Source organism: Pezoporus occidentalis, unplaced genomic scaffold (genome assembly GCF_034315485.1).
Source record: "Pezoporus occidentalis ecotype Australia unplaced genomic scaffold, CSIRO_AGI_Poc_V1 ctg52, whole genome shotgun sequence".
Lineage (NCBI taxonomy): Eukaryota > Metazoa > Chordata > Aves > Psittaciformes > Psittacidae > Pezoporus > Pezoporus occidentalis.
In genome coordinates this window covers 3485042-3503144 of record NW_026915858.1, presented here as the reverse complement: position 1 = coordinate 3503144, position 18103 = coordinate 3485042, and the positions used below count along the sequence as shown (strand labels likewise).

General features: G+C 40.2%; 1 protein-coding gene across 9 annotated transcripts in view; it reads right to left on the bottom strand.

Annotated features, from left to right (window-relative positions):
• Positions 1-17770, bottom strand: part of LYST (lysosomal trafficking regulator) — an 81858-nt gene extending 64088 nt beyond the window's left edge. For 6 of the 9 annotated variants that reach the window (XM_062637412.1, XM_062637416.1, XM_062637417.1 and 3 more), the window contains exons 1-3: positions 17633-17770; positions 3255-3341; positions 1738-1936 (exon numbers count right to left, since the gene is read on the bottom strand). In XM_062637412.1, the coding sequence (XP_062493396.1) occupies positions 1738-1929 (192 nt within the window). In that variant the 5' untranslated portion in view covers positions 1930-1936; positions 3255-3341; positions 17633-17770. Of the gene's footprint in view, positions 1-1737; positions 1937-3254; positions 3342-16817; positions 17134-17632 lie in introns of those variants that run through there. The other 3 variants (XM_062637415.1, XM_062637414.1, XM_062637413.1) reach the window with 3 other exon arrangements.
• Positions 17771-18103: the final 333 nt, after the last annotated feature.

The following is an 18103-nucleotide window of genomic DNA, read 5'->3' as shown; positions in this document are numbered from 1 at the left end:
AAGAACTTCTTCCTTATATCCAATCTAAACTTCCCCTGTTTAGGTTTCAACCCATTACCCCTTGTCCTATCACTACAGTCCTTAATGAAGAGTCCCTCCCCAGTGTCCCTACAGCCCCCCTATGATGTCGCCATGCAGCCTTCTCTTCTCCAGGCTGAACAGCCCCAACTTTCTCAGCCTATCTTCATACAGGAGGTGCTCCAGTCCCCTGATCATCCTCGTGGCCCTCCTCTGGACTTGTTCCAACAGTTCCATGACCTTTTTATGTTGAGGACACCAGAACTGAACACAATACTCCCAAGTGAGGTCTCACAAGGGCAGGATCACCTCCTTTGACCTGCTGGTCATGCTCCTTTTGATGCAGCCCAGGATACGGTTGGCTTTCTGGGCTGTGAGTGCACACTGAAGCCGGCTCATGTTCATTTTCCCATAGACCAACACCCCCAAGTCCTTCTCCGCAGGGCTGCTCTGAATCTCTTCTCTGCCCAACCTGTAGCTGTGCCTGGGATTGCTCCAACCCAGGTGTAGGACCTTGCACTTGGCATGGTTAAACCTCATGAGGTTGGCATCAGCCCACCTCACAAGCGTGTCAAGGTCCCTCTGGATGGCATTCCTTCCCTCCAGTGTACCAACCGAACCACACAGCTTGGTGTCATCGGCAAACTGGCTGAGGGCGCACTCAATCCCACTGTCCATGTCAGCGACAAAGATGTTGAACAAGAGCGGTCCCAACACCGATCCCTGAGGGACACCACTCATTACTGGTCTCCAGCTGGACATTGAGCCATTGACCACAACTCTCTGTGTGCAGCCATCCAGCCAGTTCTTTATCCACCGAGTGGTCCATCCATCAAATTGGTGTCTCTCCAATTTAGAGACAAGGATGTCCTGTGGGACAGTGTTGAACACTTTGCACAAGTCCAGGTAGATGACATCAACTGCTCTACCCCTGTCCATCAGTTCTGTAGCCCCCATCATAGAAGGCCACCAAATTGGTCAGGCAGGATTTCCCCTTAGTGAAGCCATGCTGGCTGTCACCAAGCACCTTGTTGTTTTTCATGTGCCTTAGCATGCCTTCCAGGAGAACCTGTTCCAAGATTTTGCCAGGCACAGAAGTGAGACTGACTGGTCTGTAATTCCCTCGGTCATCCATTTTCCCCCTCTTGTAAATGGGGGGTTATGTTTCCCTTTTTCCAGTTGTCAGGAACTTCACCTGACTGCCATGATTTTTCAAATATAATGCACAGTGGCACAGTCACAAAATATTTCCTTTCTATTATGCTCAAAAGCATGTTACTTAAAGAACAAAAACATCTCATGGCACATGAACAAAATAAAAATATGTATATTTTAGTTTTATTACCTTAAACCAGGAGGACCCTCTCAAATTAAGAACCATCAGTTTGCACTGAAGGCTCAGTAAGCACTCATTCTCTTGAAAATTCCAACCCCTTGTCTCTTTCCACCCAGCACTGCATTTGAGCTTCACACATGCCTCAATCAGAAGCTTGGCAACCATCAGCATCAGCCAGCAAATAGGTATGATTAGCTAAATTTTTCTTTTTCTCTTCTTGCTGAAGGGCAGAATGCAAATGCAAACATATACCCTCTTGAAGTCCTACTTGTCACAATTAACTCACACACTTTATCATAAAAAGGCAAGAAAACCAGTACGAAGCCAAATTCACACAGTCAAAGCTCAATAAAAATTTACAACCTGGTAAGAAAGAGTATTACCTGATCAATAGTCAAGTTCAGTGTGGTAAGCAAAATAAACCCACGGCCTTGAACCAAGTATTGTCCCAGTGCTGCCATATGAGTTTCTTCTTCTTCATCTTCCTTGGCCTCTGCCCTCTGCACCACTGCATTGCACAGCCTGTTGACATCGGTCAAGAATTCCCGTGCCAGTGAGTTACTGGCACTGCTCATGTCTGAGCTGTAAGTAGAGGAAAGTACAGAAACTAAATCTGTCAGAAAATACATTCCTTATGGAAAGAGGACACGGTGGGGGCTGGGAAGAGAGGCATGTTTCTTCTCTGTATCCCACCCTACCTGCCCCCAAGGCACGGAGTGTCTGTAGAACTAAGGAATAAATATTCTAATGCATGTGGGAGGGAATGGGAAGGATAACCTTAGATAATTTCTTTTATTTCAGTGCAACTTCAGCAAAAAGCTCACAACCCCAAACACTCATTTTATAAATCTATCAGGTAAAAGCCTGTGACATGCAACATTCCCTCCCACTAAGCTAATAACTTCATTTCAGCTTTTCTTTGTAAGCTATATATTTGAGCTTCAACCTTTGCCTGTTTCTAAAAGGTATCTGACCTGAAGCATAAAGGGAAATCAGGCAGCTCTTACATAGCATTGTACAGAAAACATGTTCTTTAATAGTTTATTTGAATACATTATCTTCCATCATGTTATGTATTCCAACAGTACACACTGTTCCAAGGGGAAAAAAATTAAGTAGTTAAGATAAATGTGGGAATTTCATAAATACAACACTTTAGATTTACCAACTCGGTCTTTTCCCTCAAGCAAGACTGGGTGGGTGGCAGACACAGCTATAGTGTACTTAATTCAAAACAATTCTATTGCAAATAGAATTTCCAGGAGAAAATTCCAAAAGCATTGGTACTATTTCCCAAACTGAATTATTTTACTTCAGATAATGTGCACAAGGACCTCAACACTTTGTCTATTCACTCTTATAAAAATGCATTTTTTGTTTTCTCTCATGCCACAGCATTCTTTGTTGGTCAGCACTAGTACATGTTGAAACATTTAAAAATGAATCAAACAAACCAAGAAATGCAAGACACAGCTGTAAAAAAACTCTCAAGAGTATCACTGAGGAAGGAAAAACAAAAACAAGAATCAGTGACAGCAGCTACAGAAAGCAGAACATTTAAGCCACATAAACCCCATTCAATTGATACTACAGTATATCAAATTCCTTTAATTTCTATATAAACAGCTGAAGTAAAATCTTAAAAAGTCAAATATTTTCTTCATATGCAAGCATAGAATATGCAACAGAGCCAAATAACTTAAAATATAACATTTTAAAATAGCAGATGGATTAACACTGCTGGACCAAGAAACATGCACATGAAATTATTAGGTGATAAAAAAGACCCTGTATGAAAGCTCAAGTCTGGCAGCACTAGTGGTACTAGAAAGCTCCTCCTATGGACAAGACTGAATACTTATAACGACATTCACTGTAGAAGTAATGGGAAAATTCTTACCAGAATTACCTTGCCAGCTTAACACATTTATCTTCTATGTGGAAGAAAAAACAAGTATGTTCTGGAAACACAGCAACCTTGGTTCACCTGCTTTTAAGAAGAGAAAAATACAAAGAAATTGCATCTTAACCATGATGTTTTTAAAACTCATTTAAGATACCTATATGAAGTTTAAGAAGAGTCCTGAAGGGGTTTTGAGTTTTAAAGGTCTAGTTTTCACTTTTAGCTTATGACTGAGCACAACCAATATCCTATGACAGAGAAAACACTTGGTGCCTGAGAGGTAAATTAACATAATAAAGTTCACTAGTTTTTAAAATGTAAGATGTGGTTGGTATGCAAGTTTAAACACTTCTCTCCAGAAGCAGTATGAATTCTGAGTGACTACAACCTGCATATATAATACTTGAAGCACCTGCAGCTCTAGGTACAAGTGATGGATAGTACAGGAAACTGAATTATGCAGTCAGGTGCTGACACAAATTCTTAAACCTGCCCTTCTATTTTGTCCTAACAGACAACCAATACACTACATTAAGGACTGGGGAAGATGCAACAAAAAAATTGGGAAGGAACAGTATTGTATGTGCTCTGTACAGACCACTCAAGCAATTTAAGAGTTACTTCTCTCCTACTCATTTAGCCCCATCCAATCCTAACAAAGGATCAGAACAGGCAGTGCAGTCCCTCCCCTCCACCACAGAATATTTTAAGCTATCCCTATTTTATCTGCAATTACTCACTAAGAAAAGACTATGATAACTGTAGGGAGAAGCAATCTCCCAGTTCACTCCAGAACAGCCAGAAATGACAAGACAATTACACCTAGGACATGTTCTAGCAAAAAAAGTCAGAAGAAAGCAACACATACACCACATACACTTTTGTGAGCGCTGCACAAAGGGCAAAAAGGTTCTATAATAACTCAAGGAAAATGACTGCTGTAGAGAGAATACATTCATGAAGCCCTAACATCCTATATTCCTTGCTCTAAGCTAAACTATTAAAGGATTTATGAGTTTTTAATTTTAAAATGAAATTTTCAGCTTTACACTTAAACTGTGATAAACATGAACATTACAGGAAAAATGTCCTTGGGGAAGGAGGGAAACAGTAGGTTCCCCACGCAAGTTCTTAATATTTGCTCCCTGCTTTGAGTGCATGGGAACAACACTTTTCATTCACAGCCTCACAGAAAACTAACCTACCCATGCAGCTATCACAATTCATTGCAACTGATCAATTTAAGCAGGCAGTGGTTTAGCAGTTTTACCAGGCTATTAGAAGATGTAAAAATATGCTGTCCATCATGTTTTAGTGCCCTTCCCTTTGAAAATTCAGTCTCCAGGTTTCCTGCACTGCTACATGGATTTAACATATACTGCCATATTCTAGCAAAAGGGTAAATTCTCAGCATCACTGTTAAGATAAAAGATATTTTATTGATGCTAATGCAAAAAGGCATCAAGCATGGCTTCTTAAGGCAACAATTTCATATATAATTGGTAAAGAATTCAGATCCTCTCATCTATAATGCAGAAAAAATAATGTAAAGAGATACACTGCTGGATAATGAAGAGCTTCTTTTAGAATGTCTCACTCCAACAAGTGCTAGCTACTTCTCAATTGTACCTATTTCTGTTTCTGCAATTAAGTTATAAAATTGAATGACAGCACAAATGTGTCTTTGGAAAGAGATCTCATTATTCATCCTACCAAAAAAAGCTGCATATGCACAGACAACCTTCTTCCCTTTCTTGTTTCCCAACAAGTGAGTCAAGCACTTAAAGCACACTGCTTTTCAAAGAACTTGGTGAACAACTTGCCCTGCTGATGCTGTAACATAAACACTCTACAGAGTTGTTTTCTAGGGCATTGTTTGGTTTTTAAAAACAATAAATCCACCCCTACTCCAAGGTTTCAGATGCCTGTCACACTTCTGATGCAGATTATCGTATGCTGATACTACAACCTACAGAGCGTAGCATTTCATCTCACCCCAAGAAAGTATACCAGTCAACTTGCTTCAGGTTGGAACTACTCTACTGCAGACTTTTTCTCTTGTTTAAAGTGATACATCTTTAACTGCTGGGTGATACCTAAACAGATGCTACACAAAATGCCTGTACTGAGGTAGAATGCCTTCACCCCTCATTAGACATCACGGGTCACCTTAATTAGGGAAAAAAGCATGAAATCTAAACCATCACACATAAAGCCATATGAAAGCAGAAAGAAATGTACCAGAATCTCAGTTCACAGCACAGTGAACAGTCCCAATGGGACACTTGGAAAACACATTGTGTCAGGGGTTCCTATAGCTTGCCCTGGGAAAAAATAGGCACATTCTTCATCTCTAGAAGATTATTACTATCAGATTTCATAAAAAACACTTCTACTATTATTTCTAAAAGGAAAAAACTCACAAGCTTTAAAAGAATAAATCACTTAACCATGAATAATGTGACATTCACAGTTAATCTGTTCCTCTTCATGCCCATCTTTCTAGCATCCTCGTAATTCTACCCATAGCACATCTTCCCTCTGGCCCCTTTCTGCACCAGCTCTCAAGTGACTTATTTCTATTTGCTATTGTGGTATAAATCGATTTCCTGCACTTGAAACTGTTTTTTTTTTTCCAAAACTTATTTCCATTTTTATCAAGTTGCTCATTGCCTGAGCATCTCAAAGTACAGGAATGCCTTGTACTTATTTCAGTGGACTTGAAGCCTTTAAAAGACAAAAAATCATTCTTAAATAATTTAAAGGACAGAACTAAAAATTAAGACCAGTTTAGCACTCTTGAACACTGAATCATGGATATGCTACCTTTACATAGTGCTTATAATTAGTAACATGAGAAATACAGAAAATGCAACAAAAGCTTAAGGTCAGAGCTAGTACCCTGTATATGAGAGTGAACAGGACCTTTTACTTGGTTATGTTTTCAGCAATTCATTGCCCAGAAAGGCCTGGAATGTCCAGTAATACAGTAAGAAGTAGTAGTTATTAAATTACTATAGCAGCATTGTAATAAAATATAGTACTAAGCCAATTGAAGTCCAAATCCGGTAATACTGATTTAAATTACTACTTGCAGTAATTGTTGGCCAACAGCTACAGCAAGAGTAAAGGAGAGGCAGAAAGTTTGATGGTGGGCACCAGGTCACACAACAGCCCCCCTTAATGCTCTATTAAACCTTCCTCCCCACAGACTTAGTTATAAAACTTCTTGAAATGTTAGTTTTATAGCACTAGCAAAAAAAAAAAACAAAAACAAAAACAAACCCAAAACTACTTAACTACTCCCTATCTGTTGTGAAGTTAATGTCAATAAATTCCTTCAAATGGCTCATTACTGAATAATTATATCAGTCTAAAATGAACATGCCACTGAGTGCTGTTCACACAGCTTGACTGCCTGACTAAGCCAAAGTGCTAATGTACTAAGAAAGTAATGTATGGCACATCTGAAGCACCTGCAAGCCTTAGTTTCCTGTATCAAACTATGTCATCTTCAATAAAAGCAGTCTTTTTAACCTGGTTATGTGAGCATCTTCATGCACCAAAGGAATTATAGCCAATCTCATAAGAAAAATAAATTTACAAGATGCTATTTTACAGGTCATGCAAAGAAGAGTAGAGAATATACCTAACAAGATATATTTAACATATAATTAATTTACCTCCCTAGTTTTCCGTTTCAGATGAGACAAACACTAGCCACACATGGCATGGCTGCAAGTCCTTTTGAGTACAAAGTACAATGAAGTTGCATTTGTAGTAGGCATTAATACTTTGCAAAACATATTTTCTATAAGCCACTGTCAATCTAGTTATTTCTGGCCTCCAGTTCAAAGGCTTGTAGCTCTTTTACCCATTCTCTAGAATAAAGTATATGTACATATGAGTCATCACTGACCAATAAACACTACATTTACTTTCTACAGTATTAATTCTATTTTAAAAGCACTTGCCCCAGACTCACTGCTTGTACTTCACATTTATGCTCTGGAGAAAATGTGTGTGACCTCTTCAATGATTTTAACATTAATATGATTATATAAGTTATTTTGTTCAGATTTACTTTGGGGTTAAACTCTCAGTTTAAGCTCAAGCTTCTGTCAGCAGAGGACAACAGGCATAATGAAGAACATCAGCACATTACTAACACTCCATAATAGGCTTTTGTAATTGTAGCACCAATTGCCAGGTTTATTACAGAAACAGAGTTTACGTTGTCAGTAGCTGACACCAAATTTAAAGAAATTTGTTAACAATAAGGGAACAATATGATTCATTTCTCTGCGCAAACTGGAGAAGAAAAAGAAATTAGAGCATGTGAGTGTGCAACAGGAATATGACTCCAGCATGGCCTGGAGCATACCCTATAGTGCAGCCTTCAGGTCTGTACTTAGTGGTGAAATGCAAGCAAAGCTTCAAACTATCACGTTGCCGAGATCAGCACACTTCATTTTCTTTTTGGTATCATTCAAAACTTTAACCAGGCTACAAACAAATACACAGCTGACATTGCCAAAATAGGTTACACAGCGTGAGCAACACACAAGCCTTTGAAGAAAACAGGAACCTGCAATTCAAGCAGAGCATCAACAGAAAACTTGAGATACTTGAGATGCTTTGATGCCTTGTTTTACAGCACAAGGCAATCAGCCAAAAGCTAGCTTATAAAAGGCAGAGAACATTTGCTAACCATCCAACAACTCTGATATTCAAAAACATGAGCAAACAACAGCAAAACCACGACACTTCATGTTTGGTTCTTTTGCAAAACAGAGACACCAGACAACACTCCAGCTCCACAAAAGAGCTCATACTTACTCAATTTCCAACCACCTTCTCTCTCCTATTATTAACTATTTGGAGTTACAGAAGCAGACATCTTATTAAAACATACTAAGGCAGTGTTGCTCCAGTCATTAGGCTGCACGTGCAAAGAAACCTCTTAACATACAGAATTTATCATAAGAGTGCAGGTAGATGTCCATTTTCTTGGCACAGTTCTACTTCTGAAAAAATCCTTTATTTTATCAAGGCCTTCAGTAGCTAGCTTTTAGTCTTCTGTGTAATTCATTAGATGAGTATGACATCCAAATAAGTTACTCAGAGTCTCTCTCCCCAGAATAAAAAGGTGAAAAATAAAAATGCTTAGTACTTCTGGATAAATAGCACATGCAATATCCCTTTAGCTAACCAAGGAAAAGGGTGTCAAGTTCACAAGATGGTAAACAAGCATTACTTTAATGAACACTGAAAGACATGTTAAGATCTTCATAGCAATGGTGTTGCTGTGCATGCAGGTGTTTGTACATACATAATCTTACTAATATTACTTCTATGTAAGATCAGAAGTATATTTAACTCCCACCTCACCTATGTGGGATGCTTGCCTTGCAATACTAAAGTATTTTAAGCCTCCTGTAAGTATGCAGTCTACTTGTGTTCTGCTGCCTAGGTAATTAAAACAAAATTTAGTCCATGAAGCTCAGTGCTTATACAATCTAAGAATTAGAAAATTTCTGTCTCTAAGTGGATGTGAAAATATTGTATCTTCCACTGGGGGAGGGTGGGGAAGAATTTTAAGGAATTACATTATCTATGCTTTCTGAAAATAAAAGCCTTTAAAGTAGTAAAAACCCTCATTTTCATATTGCGTATAGTCAGGAAACACTGTGACATGGATGGCTAAACTAACCATTCCTGTTGTAGAATAAGAATGCCAAGGAAGTAAAAGATCATACAAATACTATGCTAGATTTAAAACATTAAAGAAAGAGGCACTTTCCAAAATACCTGTCAGATATCTACAAGCAAGTCAGCAAACTCATAATTAGAAAACACACCCAAGGCTACAGGCACCTAGAGATACACAAAGTGGCATTACATGTACAAGCAGGTCAACTCAAACGGTTTCAGAGATGTCATTCTTTTGATCAAGACCCAGACCTGTGGTGCACCTCCCTGAATATCAGTGAAGAAGAAATCCAAAATCTTCCTTAACCCCAAATCATTTGCCGTGTACTTTCAGGCCTCTTGTTTTTTAACAATTAGAAATGAAGCACATGGGTAATTTCTTTGGGCACAAAGTTTCTTCCAGACCACGCTTCCCAAACTTGGCCAGTTTATTTTTGCAAAGTTAACCTAAAATGTATTTGCTGGAGTTTGATCTGTATCCTTGGATATATTCTGATCCATAAGTATTTAAGTCATGCTCTCCCCAGCCTGTTTCTAGAATCTTGCTTTTCTCTAGCATAATTACTGGTAACAGCTGTGAATGAATGACAGAAGCTCAACTCAAAGGCATAACAGATTAATATATATGCAATATTTTTACAGATTAAAAAAAAACAAAAAAACCCAGAACACCTCGTTTACCCACAACTGTGTTTTCCTGTTTAACAGTTTCCGAAGTGTGATTTTAAGACATGACGTCCATTAAATGAACTCCGATTTACAGCTTCAGTGTTTCCACTGTATACCGTCATTTCATTAGTCTGTGTATCTGACAAAGATGTCTGTTCCTTAAATGCAAAATGTACTAATGGCCGTGAAGCACATAAGCTTGTCCTACAATGGCACTGGAGGCTATCATCTCAAACCAGCAAGTTTCTAATTTATTAGCTGCCACTGACTATAGAAAAACTGTAACTAGTATCAGCACACAGGTGACTGGAAACAAAGTCAAGAACATTAAGGTATAATGAACTGTGCTCAAAGGTTGACAAAAGAGGGACTACCAAAACTGTAAGATAACTTGGCAAGAAAAGATCAAGTGATAAAAGGTCTGAGCACCCAAAAAGGAAGCCAGTTCACACACAAACTAACTGCAGACTTTTCCACATATAAGCAATGCACCAGAGATCTAAAAATAAAGTTGGGCATATGCAGTTTTGTATGATGCTTTAAAGGTCTGTAATTCCAAAGGTTAAAGCCATAATCATTATGATTATAATGAATATTCTACCATCACAAAGCTACAGGCAAAATTTAGGATCTCAACAACAGCCCATGCCTACCAAGGCCTCACAATCTGGAGAGAGAATGCACAGCTGTATTTTTATATATATATGTATACACACACTAGAGTATGGTAGAAGCCAACCTACATGTTACTCCATCCTAGCAAGCTTTAGAGATTGAGAGGGTTAACAACCCCCTCTCATCCTAATTCCTCTTCAGTGTTAGTTGTGCTCAGTCACACCACATCAACAATGTAATACTTTGGAACATGGACAACAGCTTTGCATGTCTTAAATGAAATCCCTAGCATAATTCTGTATAGCAACTGTACTTTGTTCATTGGTCTGCTTTGTAATGAGAGTAATTTTTAAGAATATCGCATTAAAGTCAAACCAATGATTTTCTGATGCAGCTTTTAGTACATCATAAGCTACTGAGACATTTACAGCAGTGAAATACTAACAGCATTTCATCAACATTAACTTAATCTACAAGTTCTTGTTCTACTGGATTGTGAAGTATTCACATGATTTGTTCTTCATTTAAGTCTACTTGCAAAAAAATTACCTCATGACAGGGCTTTTACAAGTAGATCATTCTGTTGCTATAATTTCAGGATGCTTTAAAAATGAATTTGTGAAAATCGACACAAATAGCACCACCAAACCCCATTTGTGCTTAATATGTACTTCTTGGAAAGTACTCTTACCTTGGGGAACTAGAATTAAATGACACCTGACTACTTGTATAACACACTATCAAAAATTTTGACTACATGTACCAACATCTAAGAAAGGGGAAGGGAAAAATGTGTTGGCAAAAAAAATAACACATTTTAGTTCCATGTCATCCTAGATTTTCCACATAATACCTACTTGACATATCTGACTCTTATTTGGAAAAAGAGTTTTAGAATAAGGTGTATAGGAGTCTTTGGTGCAGTTTCAAGAAGTGTTCACTGCAATGACAACAAATGCAAGCTGACATAATGGAACAGTGCAATGTAGTATCAACTATATGCTAAGAAAGTAGCACCAGAGATTAAGCTATCAGTGACAGGAAGGCTGTTCTTGCTAAAATTCAGAAGGTTATCAAGTTCTGCCTTGAGCTATAAAGATCTGTATCCCCTTTACAAGTTAGCAGATTACCAACAATTTCCTCCTTTTGAGTCTGTATGAAATATCATTGAGACAGAGTTAATGGCAAAGAATCACACAGGCTAGCTGCATGTTACAAAAATGCTTGGGGACAGCTTCTCAAGTAACATGAAATTTTATTTAGTCATCAAACAATACAAAACACCTGTGAAAGCATTTGAGTCTGAAATGAAGCTAAAGATGAAAGATGATTCATCTACAAGATAAAATGTACAGCACTAATGAAAGCTCTCAACCAACCACCTACACACTCAAGTAATGCACTGAGCCTGTACATACACTAATCAAGTTTATATTTAGCTTGTGATCTTATACGATCTAAAATCAGTAACTATAATACAGTTAACCACATTAAATCCATTCCAGTTCATTTAAAACTCCCATACTTCAGACCAACGCATGCAGGCACAGAGAATAAACATTCCTTAGATGAGGCACGGGGAAAGCTGGGGGCCTTCAAAGATAATTACTGCAACATTAAATATGTTAGAAACAAATACATTTGCGATCATGGAGACCAGCTATAACACACTGAAGAATACCAAGGTATTACCAACAGCATGAAAATGTTAAAGCAAGCTTTGCTAGTAGAGTTGAAGACAAGGATCTGTTCCAGATCTTATCTGGAGTTCCAGAGGACAACACCTAAAAGAAACACATAATACTAGAGAAAGGAATCAACAAACATTCCACCACAAGACAGAAAATAAGCTGTGTGAAGGATGAAGATTTGTAAAATAATTCAGCAGGGAAAAGGCTGAAACAGCATAGCTCTCAAGTGAGCCTTTTTCTGAACACTACTCACAGACTGCTAACACGTTCTTCTTCAAATTAAAATATATATAGGTAATAGTCCTAAACATTCTTTCAACCTTAGCTTTTGATATTTATCCCACAAACAGACTACAGACCAAGCCTCAACAGCCATGCTTGCGTAGCAATGACTAATAACTAAATCTGGAGATCAATAACCTCCACAGACTCTGTAGAGTGAAAGGAAAGCTGCAGGCTACAACAGAAGGTCAGTCAGAAGTTCAGGGTCTCTCCAGCAGCAAGCCTGCACAGACCATGCAGACTTTGTGAATGCCATCTTACATTAACCTGCAGCACGGCAGATAGCGTGGCCTCCAGTACAACTGGCAAAATCACTGTAATTGTGACCACACTACAAGCATGCATACACTGAGTCTACCTGGAGATTATTTTAAACAACAGATGTACCACTCAATGATCATAGAAACCTTTTCATAAATCATGACCATAGAAACTTTCTGCAATTTAGAAGATTATAAGTTTTGATTGCACCAATACTCAGATACATGAAAGAGGCAAAATGAAGTTGAGCAGCATCTTGAAGCATTTCTGCTGAAGGGATGTGAATGAGCAAAGGCTGTTACTGAAACTGAAAGCTTAGCTGTTAGAGGATTAAAACTATAAAGTAAAATCTTAGTATTGTGTTCAAAGTGCCCACTAAAAGTAATTAAATGAGAGGAAGGCCAATGATCAGAGTTAACACGATGACAACTAACTCTGCTTCTGGGACTTTAAAACTGGTCAGTTTTACAAGCAACCAAAAGTGATTTCTACAAGTAATCAAATGCAGACAAGACAGTAGGCAGCAATGCAGGTGGTATTAAAACAGGTATGTTTTTACCTGAATATCTGAGTGTTTCATACGCAGTTATCCTTGCCAAGCTCAGTCTGACAGCTTCTTAGCCAAGTACAAAGAGCTTCAGTCACTTTAGGGAAGCAGAGCCTGTGCTTCCCCCAGACTTTGCAGAAAAGAAGTTTTCATTCTAGCTGTGCTGACCCCTCTGGCACTGACCATCCCCCAGAAGACCCAGTCATCAACCAAGAAAGCTACAGGCAAAATTAGTCATGTAACATCTCACTTCAGGTAGCTTTCCTCCAGTGGGAGTACAAATAAGGAACAGCTAGGATTTTAATTTTATTCTCAAAGTTTAAACAGCATTCAAGTGAAGCAGTATAGAGAAACTATAATCAATAATTATACTTAATTTCACATAATAATGACTTAGAGTATAAAGTTTCACAGTATACCTACTACTAGATAGAAAAATATTTAAGAAAATTTTGAACGACTGGAGAAAACCCTTAATTCATCAATTCAACAACGCACAAGATAAGCAAACTATGCTTAAAAAGTCCCCAAACTAAATGTCTATCACACATGCACACACAAACAAGACTCAGGAGATGGATGAAGTGTGCTAGGTGAAGGCCACTTACACATCCAAGCAGTATTTCCAGTAACCAAACATAACACAATTTTTCTGCAAGTGCCAAGGATTTAGCAGGACTCCAATAATCAAATTGACACTGTAATTGGAATAATTTAGACTTCCAAAAATAGTTACAGATTAATTAGGAGTAATTTCTGGAGTTGAAAAGACCCCACACAGCATTTCATCTATATATCCAGACATAAAGGAAATTGTGCTTTCCTTTAATCTTTTGTTAATTGAAACATAAAAATCAAGAAAGAAACCGCACACTCTTCAGCGACTCAAATATCCCTTCAAAATTGAAAGTTGCAAGTAATACAAAGATAAATACATAACTCAGGTAGCACACAAAGTCCTACGTATTGGGGCTTTTGTTTTCTTTTCTCTACAGCAAGTCATAAGAATTTTTGCTCTCAATTCTTGGAAAATAGGTTTGTTAAACCCTTGCCTTCCAACGGAAGGATAATAGGATGGTGAAAGAGTTGCACTTTTGAGTTAATTTTAGGACTATTCCAGTGTCAAATTACTGAACCAAAACTGGACAAAATTAAACTTTTGAAACACTATAATGAAAGTATAACAAAGTTGGAGTTCCATCAGTTGCTGCAATACAATTATGAACTATCAGGAATATATCCTTAAGTCTTAAATATTTTCCTTACCAATTCACTTTTCCAGAATTAAGAATTATTGATCTTAATAGTGATAACTATTCATCTCTTCAGACTGCTGTTGTTGTTACTCGTTACTCATCTTTCAGTTACTACAATAAAATTTAACCAAATCAGTTGCTTACTGAGGTTAACAGATCTTGTTTGATGCTTTTTGCCATTTATTGCCCCCCCCCCCAAATTCTTCACAGATCTTCAGTAAATGCCTCCACAATACTAGAGACGCAGTTAGGCATTTGCTGAAATAAAACTGGATGAAGTTAATATCAGTTTTAATACTTCCAATAAAGCTTTGCACTGGCATTACCTGACAGTAATTGCCTCTGATATTTCACTTTCCCAATTTTCTCTTTGGAAAGCAGAAAGGTAACAGGTTTCCAGAACCAGGAACTCTCTCCTCCCACCTCACATTTAATACTTCATGCTCCCATACTTTTACATGGAGCACAGTGATGCTTTTAAAAGAAACCAAGGAGCTCAGCTTCCTGGGTGCTCTGGTTCTTCAGAAAAGTATCACAAAGCACAGCATGCTGTAATACGGAGCCTGCAGCATCCTGGTAACTCCAGGCTGCAAACATGAACCATAAAGAACCAACAGCTTATAGTAAGAAAATCCTCAAGACAGCATGTTCTCACACAGCACTTTCTTCTTTCCCTTCCCTTTAACACATTCTAGTATCACTTCTAGTACAGAGTGCTTTATCTAGAAGCAAGACACTGCCATGCACCAGTTTCAACAAGTCACTAAAATACTTGTTCAAATGTAAGGCCTTAAAAAGGAATCAATAGATATTAATGAGGTCTTGCTAATGAAGACTGTTCACTCCAAAGGACTTAAATTCACCTGCAGAGGACAAGCAAGCATGTCCTGGACAGCAAGCACCTCCTGGGCTGACAGAATCCTCTTACCAAATCATTTCACCCCACATTCCCTCTGTACCCTTCTGCCCACACAAGACAAGTATTAAAGCCAGTTTTGCTTCAGAATTCCTCTATGTGCAACTTCATCTTATTTGAAAAGATACTAGCATGAAATTGTCAAAATTCTTCAAGTAAAAAGGAAATTAGCTCCCTGCAGAAGCTATAAGGGTGTACAACTGTACATTAATACAGTCTATTAAAGAAATCACTAACAATAAAAATACAGAACTGATAGCTTCCTCAAGTTTTGTTCATATTTCCAAGTACTTGCTTATGCTCTTTGAGCTTAACTGTAAGGAGAAATAAACAAAAGCAGCAACTTACTTTAAATAAGTTTTCAGTATGCAGTTTCTCTTTTCTGATATTTATGTATCAAGTGTCTTACTTTCCAACAGTTCCTATACTATTGTTCAAGGCACTGACAGTCTATTCTCTTGTCTTAAACTGCATTAAAAACTGATGCAGAGACACAAGTAAAACATACAAGGGACTAAGAGAAAGGAAAAAGCAAAAGAAGCATCTAAGAAGAATTTTAATTAAATGATTACTAGCCTAACAGAAAAAAATCTTATGATTGATTAAACATTTTAATGGAAAGCTGTCTTTGAGTACAGTAAAAAAAAAAAAGAAATGTAATGGGGGAAGGAGAAAAGAGAAAGCAGAGAGTGACATTAAAGAAACTCCTCTTAAGAAATCTGTACGCAGTCTTACAAACCAAGTGATGACTGGCTTCTTGAGGTCTCATTTACTATTAACTTTGGTTTTAGAAGTAGAGGCATTGAAAGCTACTTGCGCTTAGCTTGCAAGATTCTTTGCCGACAGGACAATGAGCTAAAAGAGTAAACTTAAAATACCCTACAAACAGCTGATTTTTTTTTCTTCCTTATTAATGACAAAATATGAAGGCATTCTAATTTTTCACTCTATTTTAAACGCCCACCAGAAACTCTCAGTGGCACTAAATCACAGATTTTCTAAGGCATCCAAGAGGATACTTTCTTCTTTCCACTACCAGTGTGTGAGCCTGCAGTTAAAAGCAGGAAGGAGACTAAGAGTATTTTCCCAAATTCTTAACACAGTGTAGCCCTATTGTGATAAATGACTAAAACAGATGTCCCTTCTTCTTTTTCTGTCAAAGGTTTTCCCAGCACCTCATAAGCAACAGTACAATTGCTAGTGATGCAGTCTTGTGTCACTAATTCTAAGCTTCTCTAGATCTTAATAAGGATTCTTACCGATTCATGTAGCACTACTACAACTAAGAAGTCTCACATCCACACTTTCCTCTTTACCCCGTTCCCATTTATAACCACATTAGATGCTTTTCCAGCTCCTAGGTCACTATATTTGGTGATGTCATCCTCCCTCTGAATTTCTTCAGCTTACTTAAGCTTTCTCTTACACAAGAAGTTTTATTGTCTCAGTGATGCACCTGCTTACTCCGTCTTCTCTCACACGCTAAAGGTAAGTAAAAGGCAGCTCTTCAATTCATTTAGGGATACCAAGTAACGCCCAACTCTATTCCTTCTTCCCACCCCCCCTCCCCCAAGAGGAACTTCGCACATTTTCCCCATGCTCAGAAACCACCTGGAAGAGTTCTCATTGCTTCTCTGTTCAGTCATCGATTAAAAAAAGGAAAGGATGGCTCAGGTGCTGCGACTGCAGCATTCCACGTCCATCAACATTATCGCGTTTCCCTGCATAACCCAGATCTGCTTTTCTTCAGTTGCTATCTCCTGCCTTCGACAAACGCCTTGCTGTCAGCGCAGCTTTGCGCTCCGGTACTGCACAAACGCATCACAAAGCACAGCCTGCCGTGACGCGGAGCCCGCAGCATCCCGGCAACACGGGAAGGAACGCACAACACACACCACCCGCACACAGAATTACATGTTGCTTTTCTGTCAAAGCAGAGGTCACAGGCAGGAAGAAACACTGCGGGCCGCAAACCGCCTCACCGAAGCTACCAAACACAGGGCCAACCCCGACCCCAGTCCCTGTGAAGCATGCGGGAACCGAGCACGCACTCCCCTCCCACCCCCCGCCGCCGACGGACAGCGCGGCCCGGCCGGGCCAGGCCCCTGCCCCGGGGAGCCTCGGGGCGGGCAGGGCCCCGCTTGCGCCACCAGCGGCCGCTTCTTCCGCCTCTCACAGCCGCCGCCGTCAGCCTGCTCTGAGCGCCCTGCAGCAACCAGCAGGCATCTTCGCACGGGCGCGGCGGCCGGCGCTGGCTGACAAGACAGTCCACCCGCCCCGGCCCAGGCACCGCGGCTCCCGGCCCGTGGCGGGGCGCCCCTTCGTGCTTGTGCCCTCCGAGCCTCCTGCCTCCCACCCGGCCCCGCGCAGCCAGCCGAGCCCCCGCAACGCAAGGCCGGAGGCGGTGAAACCCGCCGCGCCCTTACCCGCTCCTCGCCCCGCCAGAACCAGCGCGCCCGAACCCCAGCTCCGCTCTTATCCCGCTGACAGCGTCCCGGCAGCCCATGGCGGGACAGCCCCGCCCGCCCTCGTCTCCCGGGCAACGCAGCCCCCGTGGCCCCGCCCCTGGCCCCGCCCCTCGCCGCGCCCCACCTGACTCCTCCGCTCCCGCCGCCGCCGCCGCCGCCACAGCTCCGCCGGCCCCGGTGCGCGCGTGGGCGATGGGCCGTATGACGTGAGCACCAGCAACCAATGGGCGCCGCCGCCTGGCGGAGCGGGGGGCGGGGGGAACCCCTGTGGGTGGGGGCGTGGCTTCCCCCGGCGGCTCGGGCAGTGTGCTCGCGTGCAGCCCTGCCCGTCAGCGCGCGGGTGGGGTGCGCCGCACGTAACGGTTCAGGCACCCCCCCCCCTCACCCCGCTTTAACGCCAGTGTTCAAAACGGCCGTGACGCCCGTGTC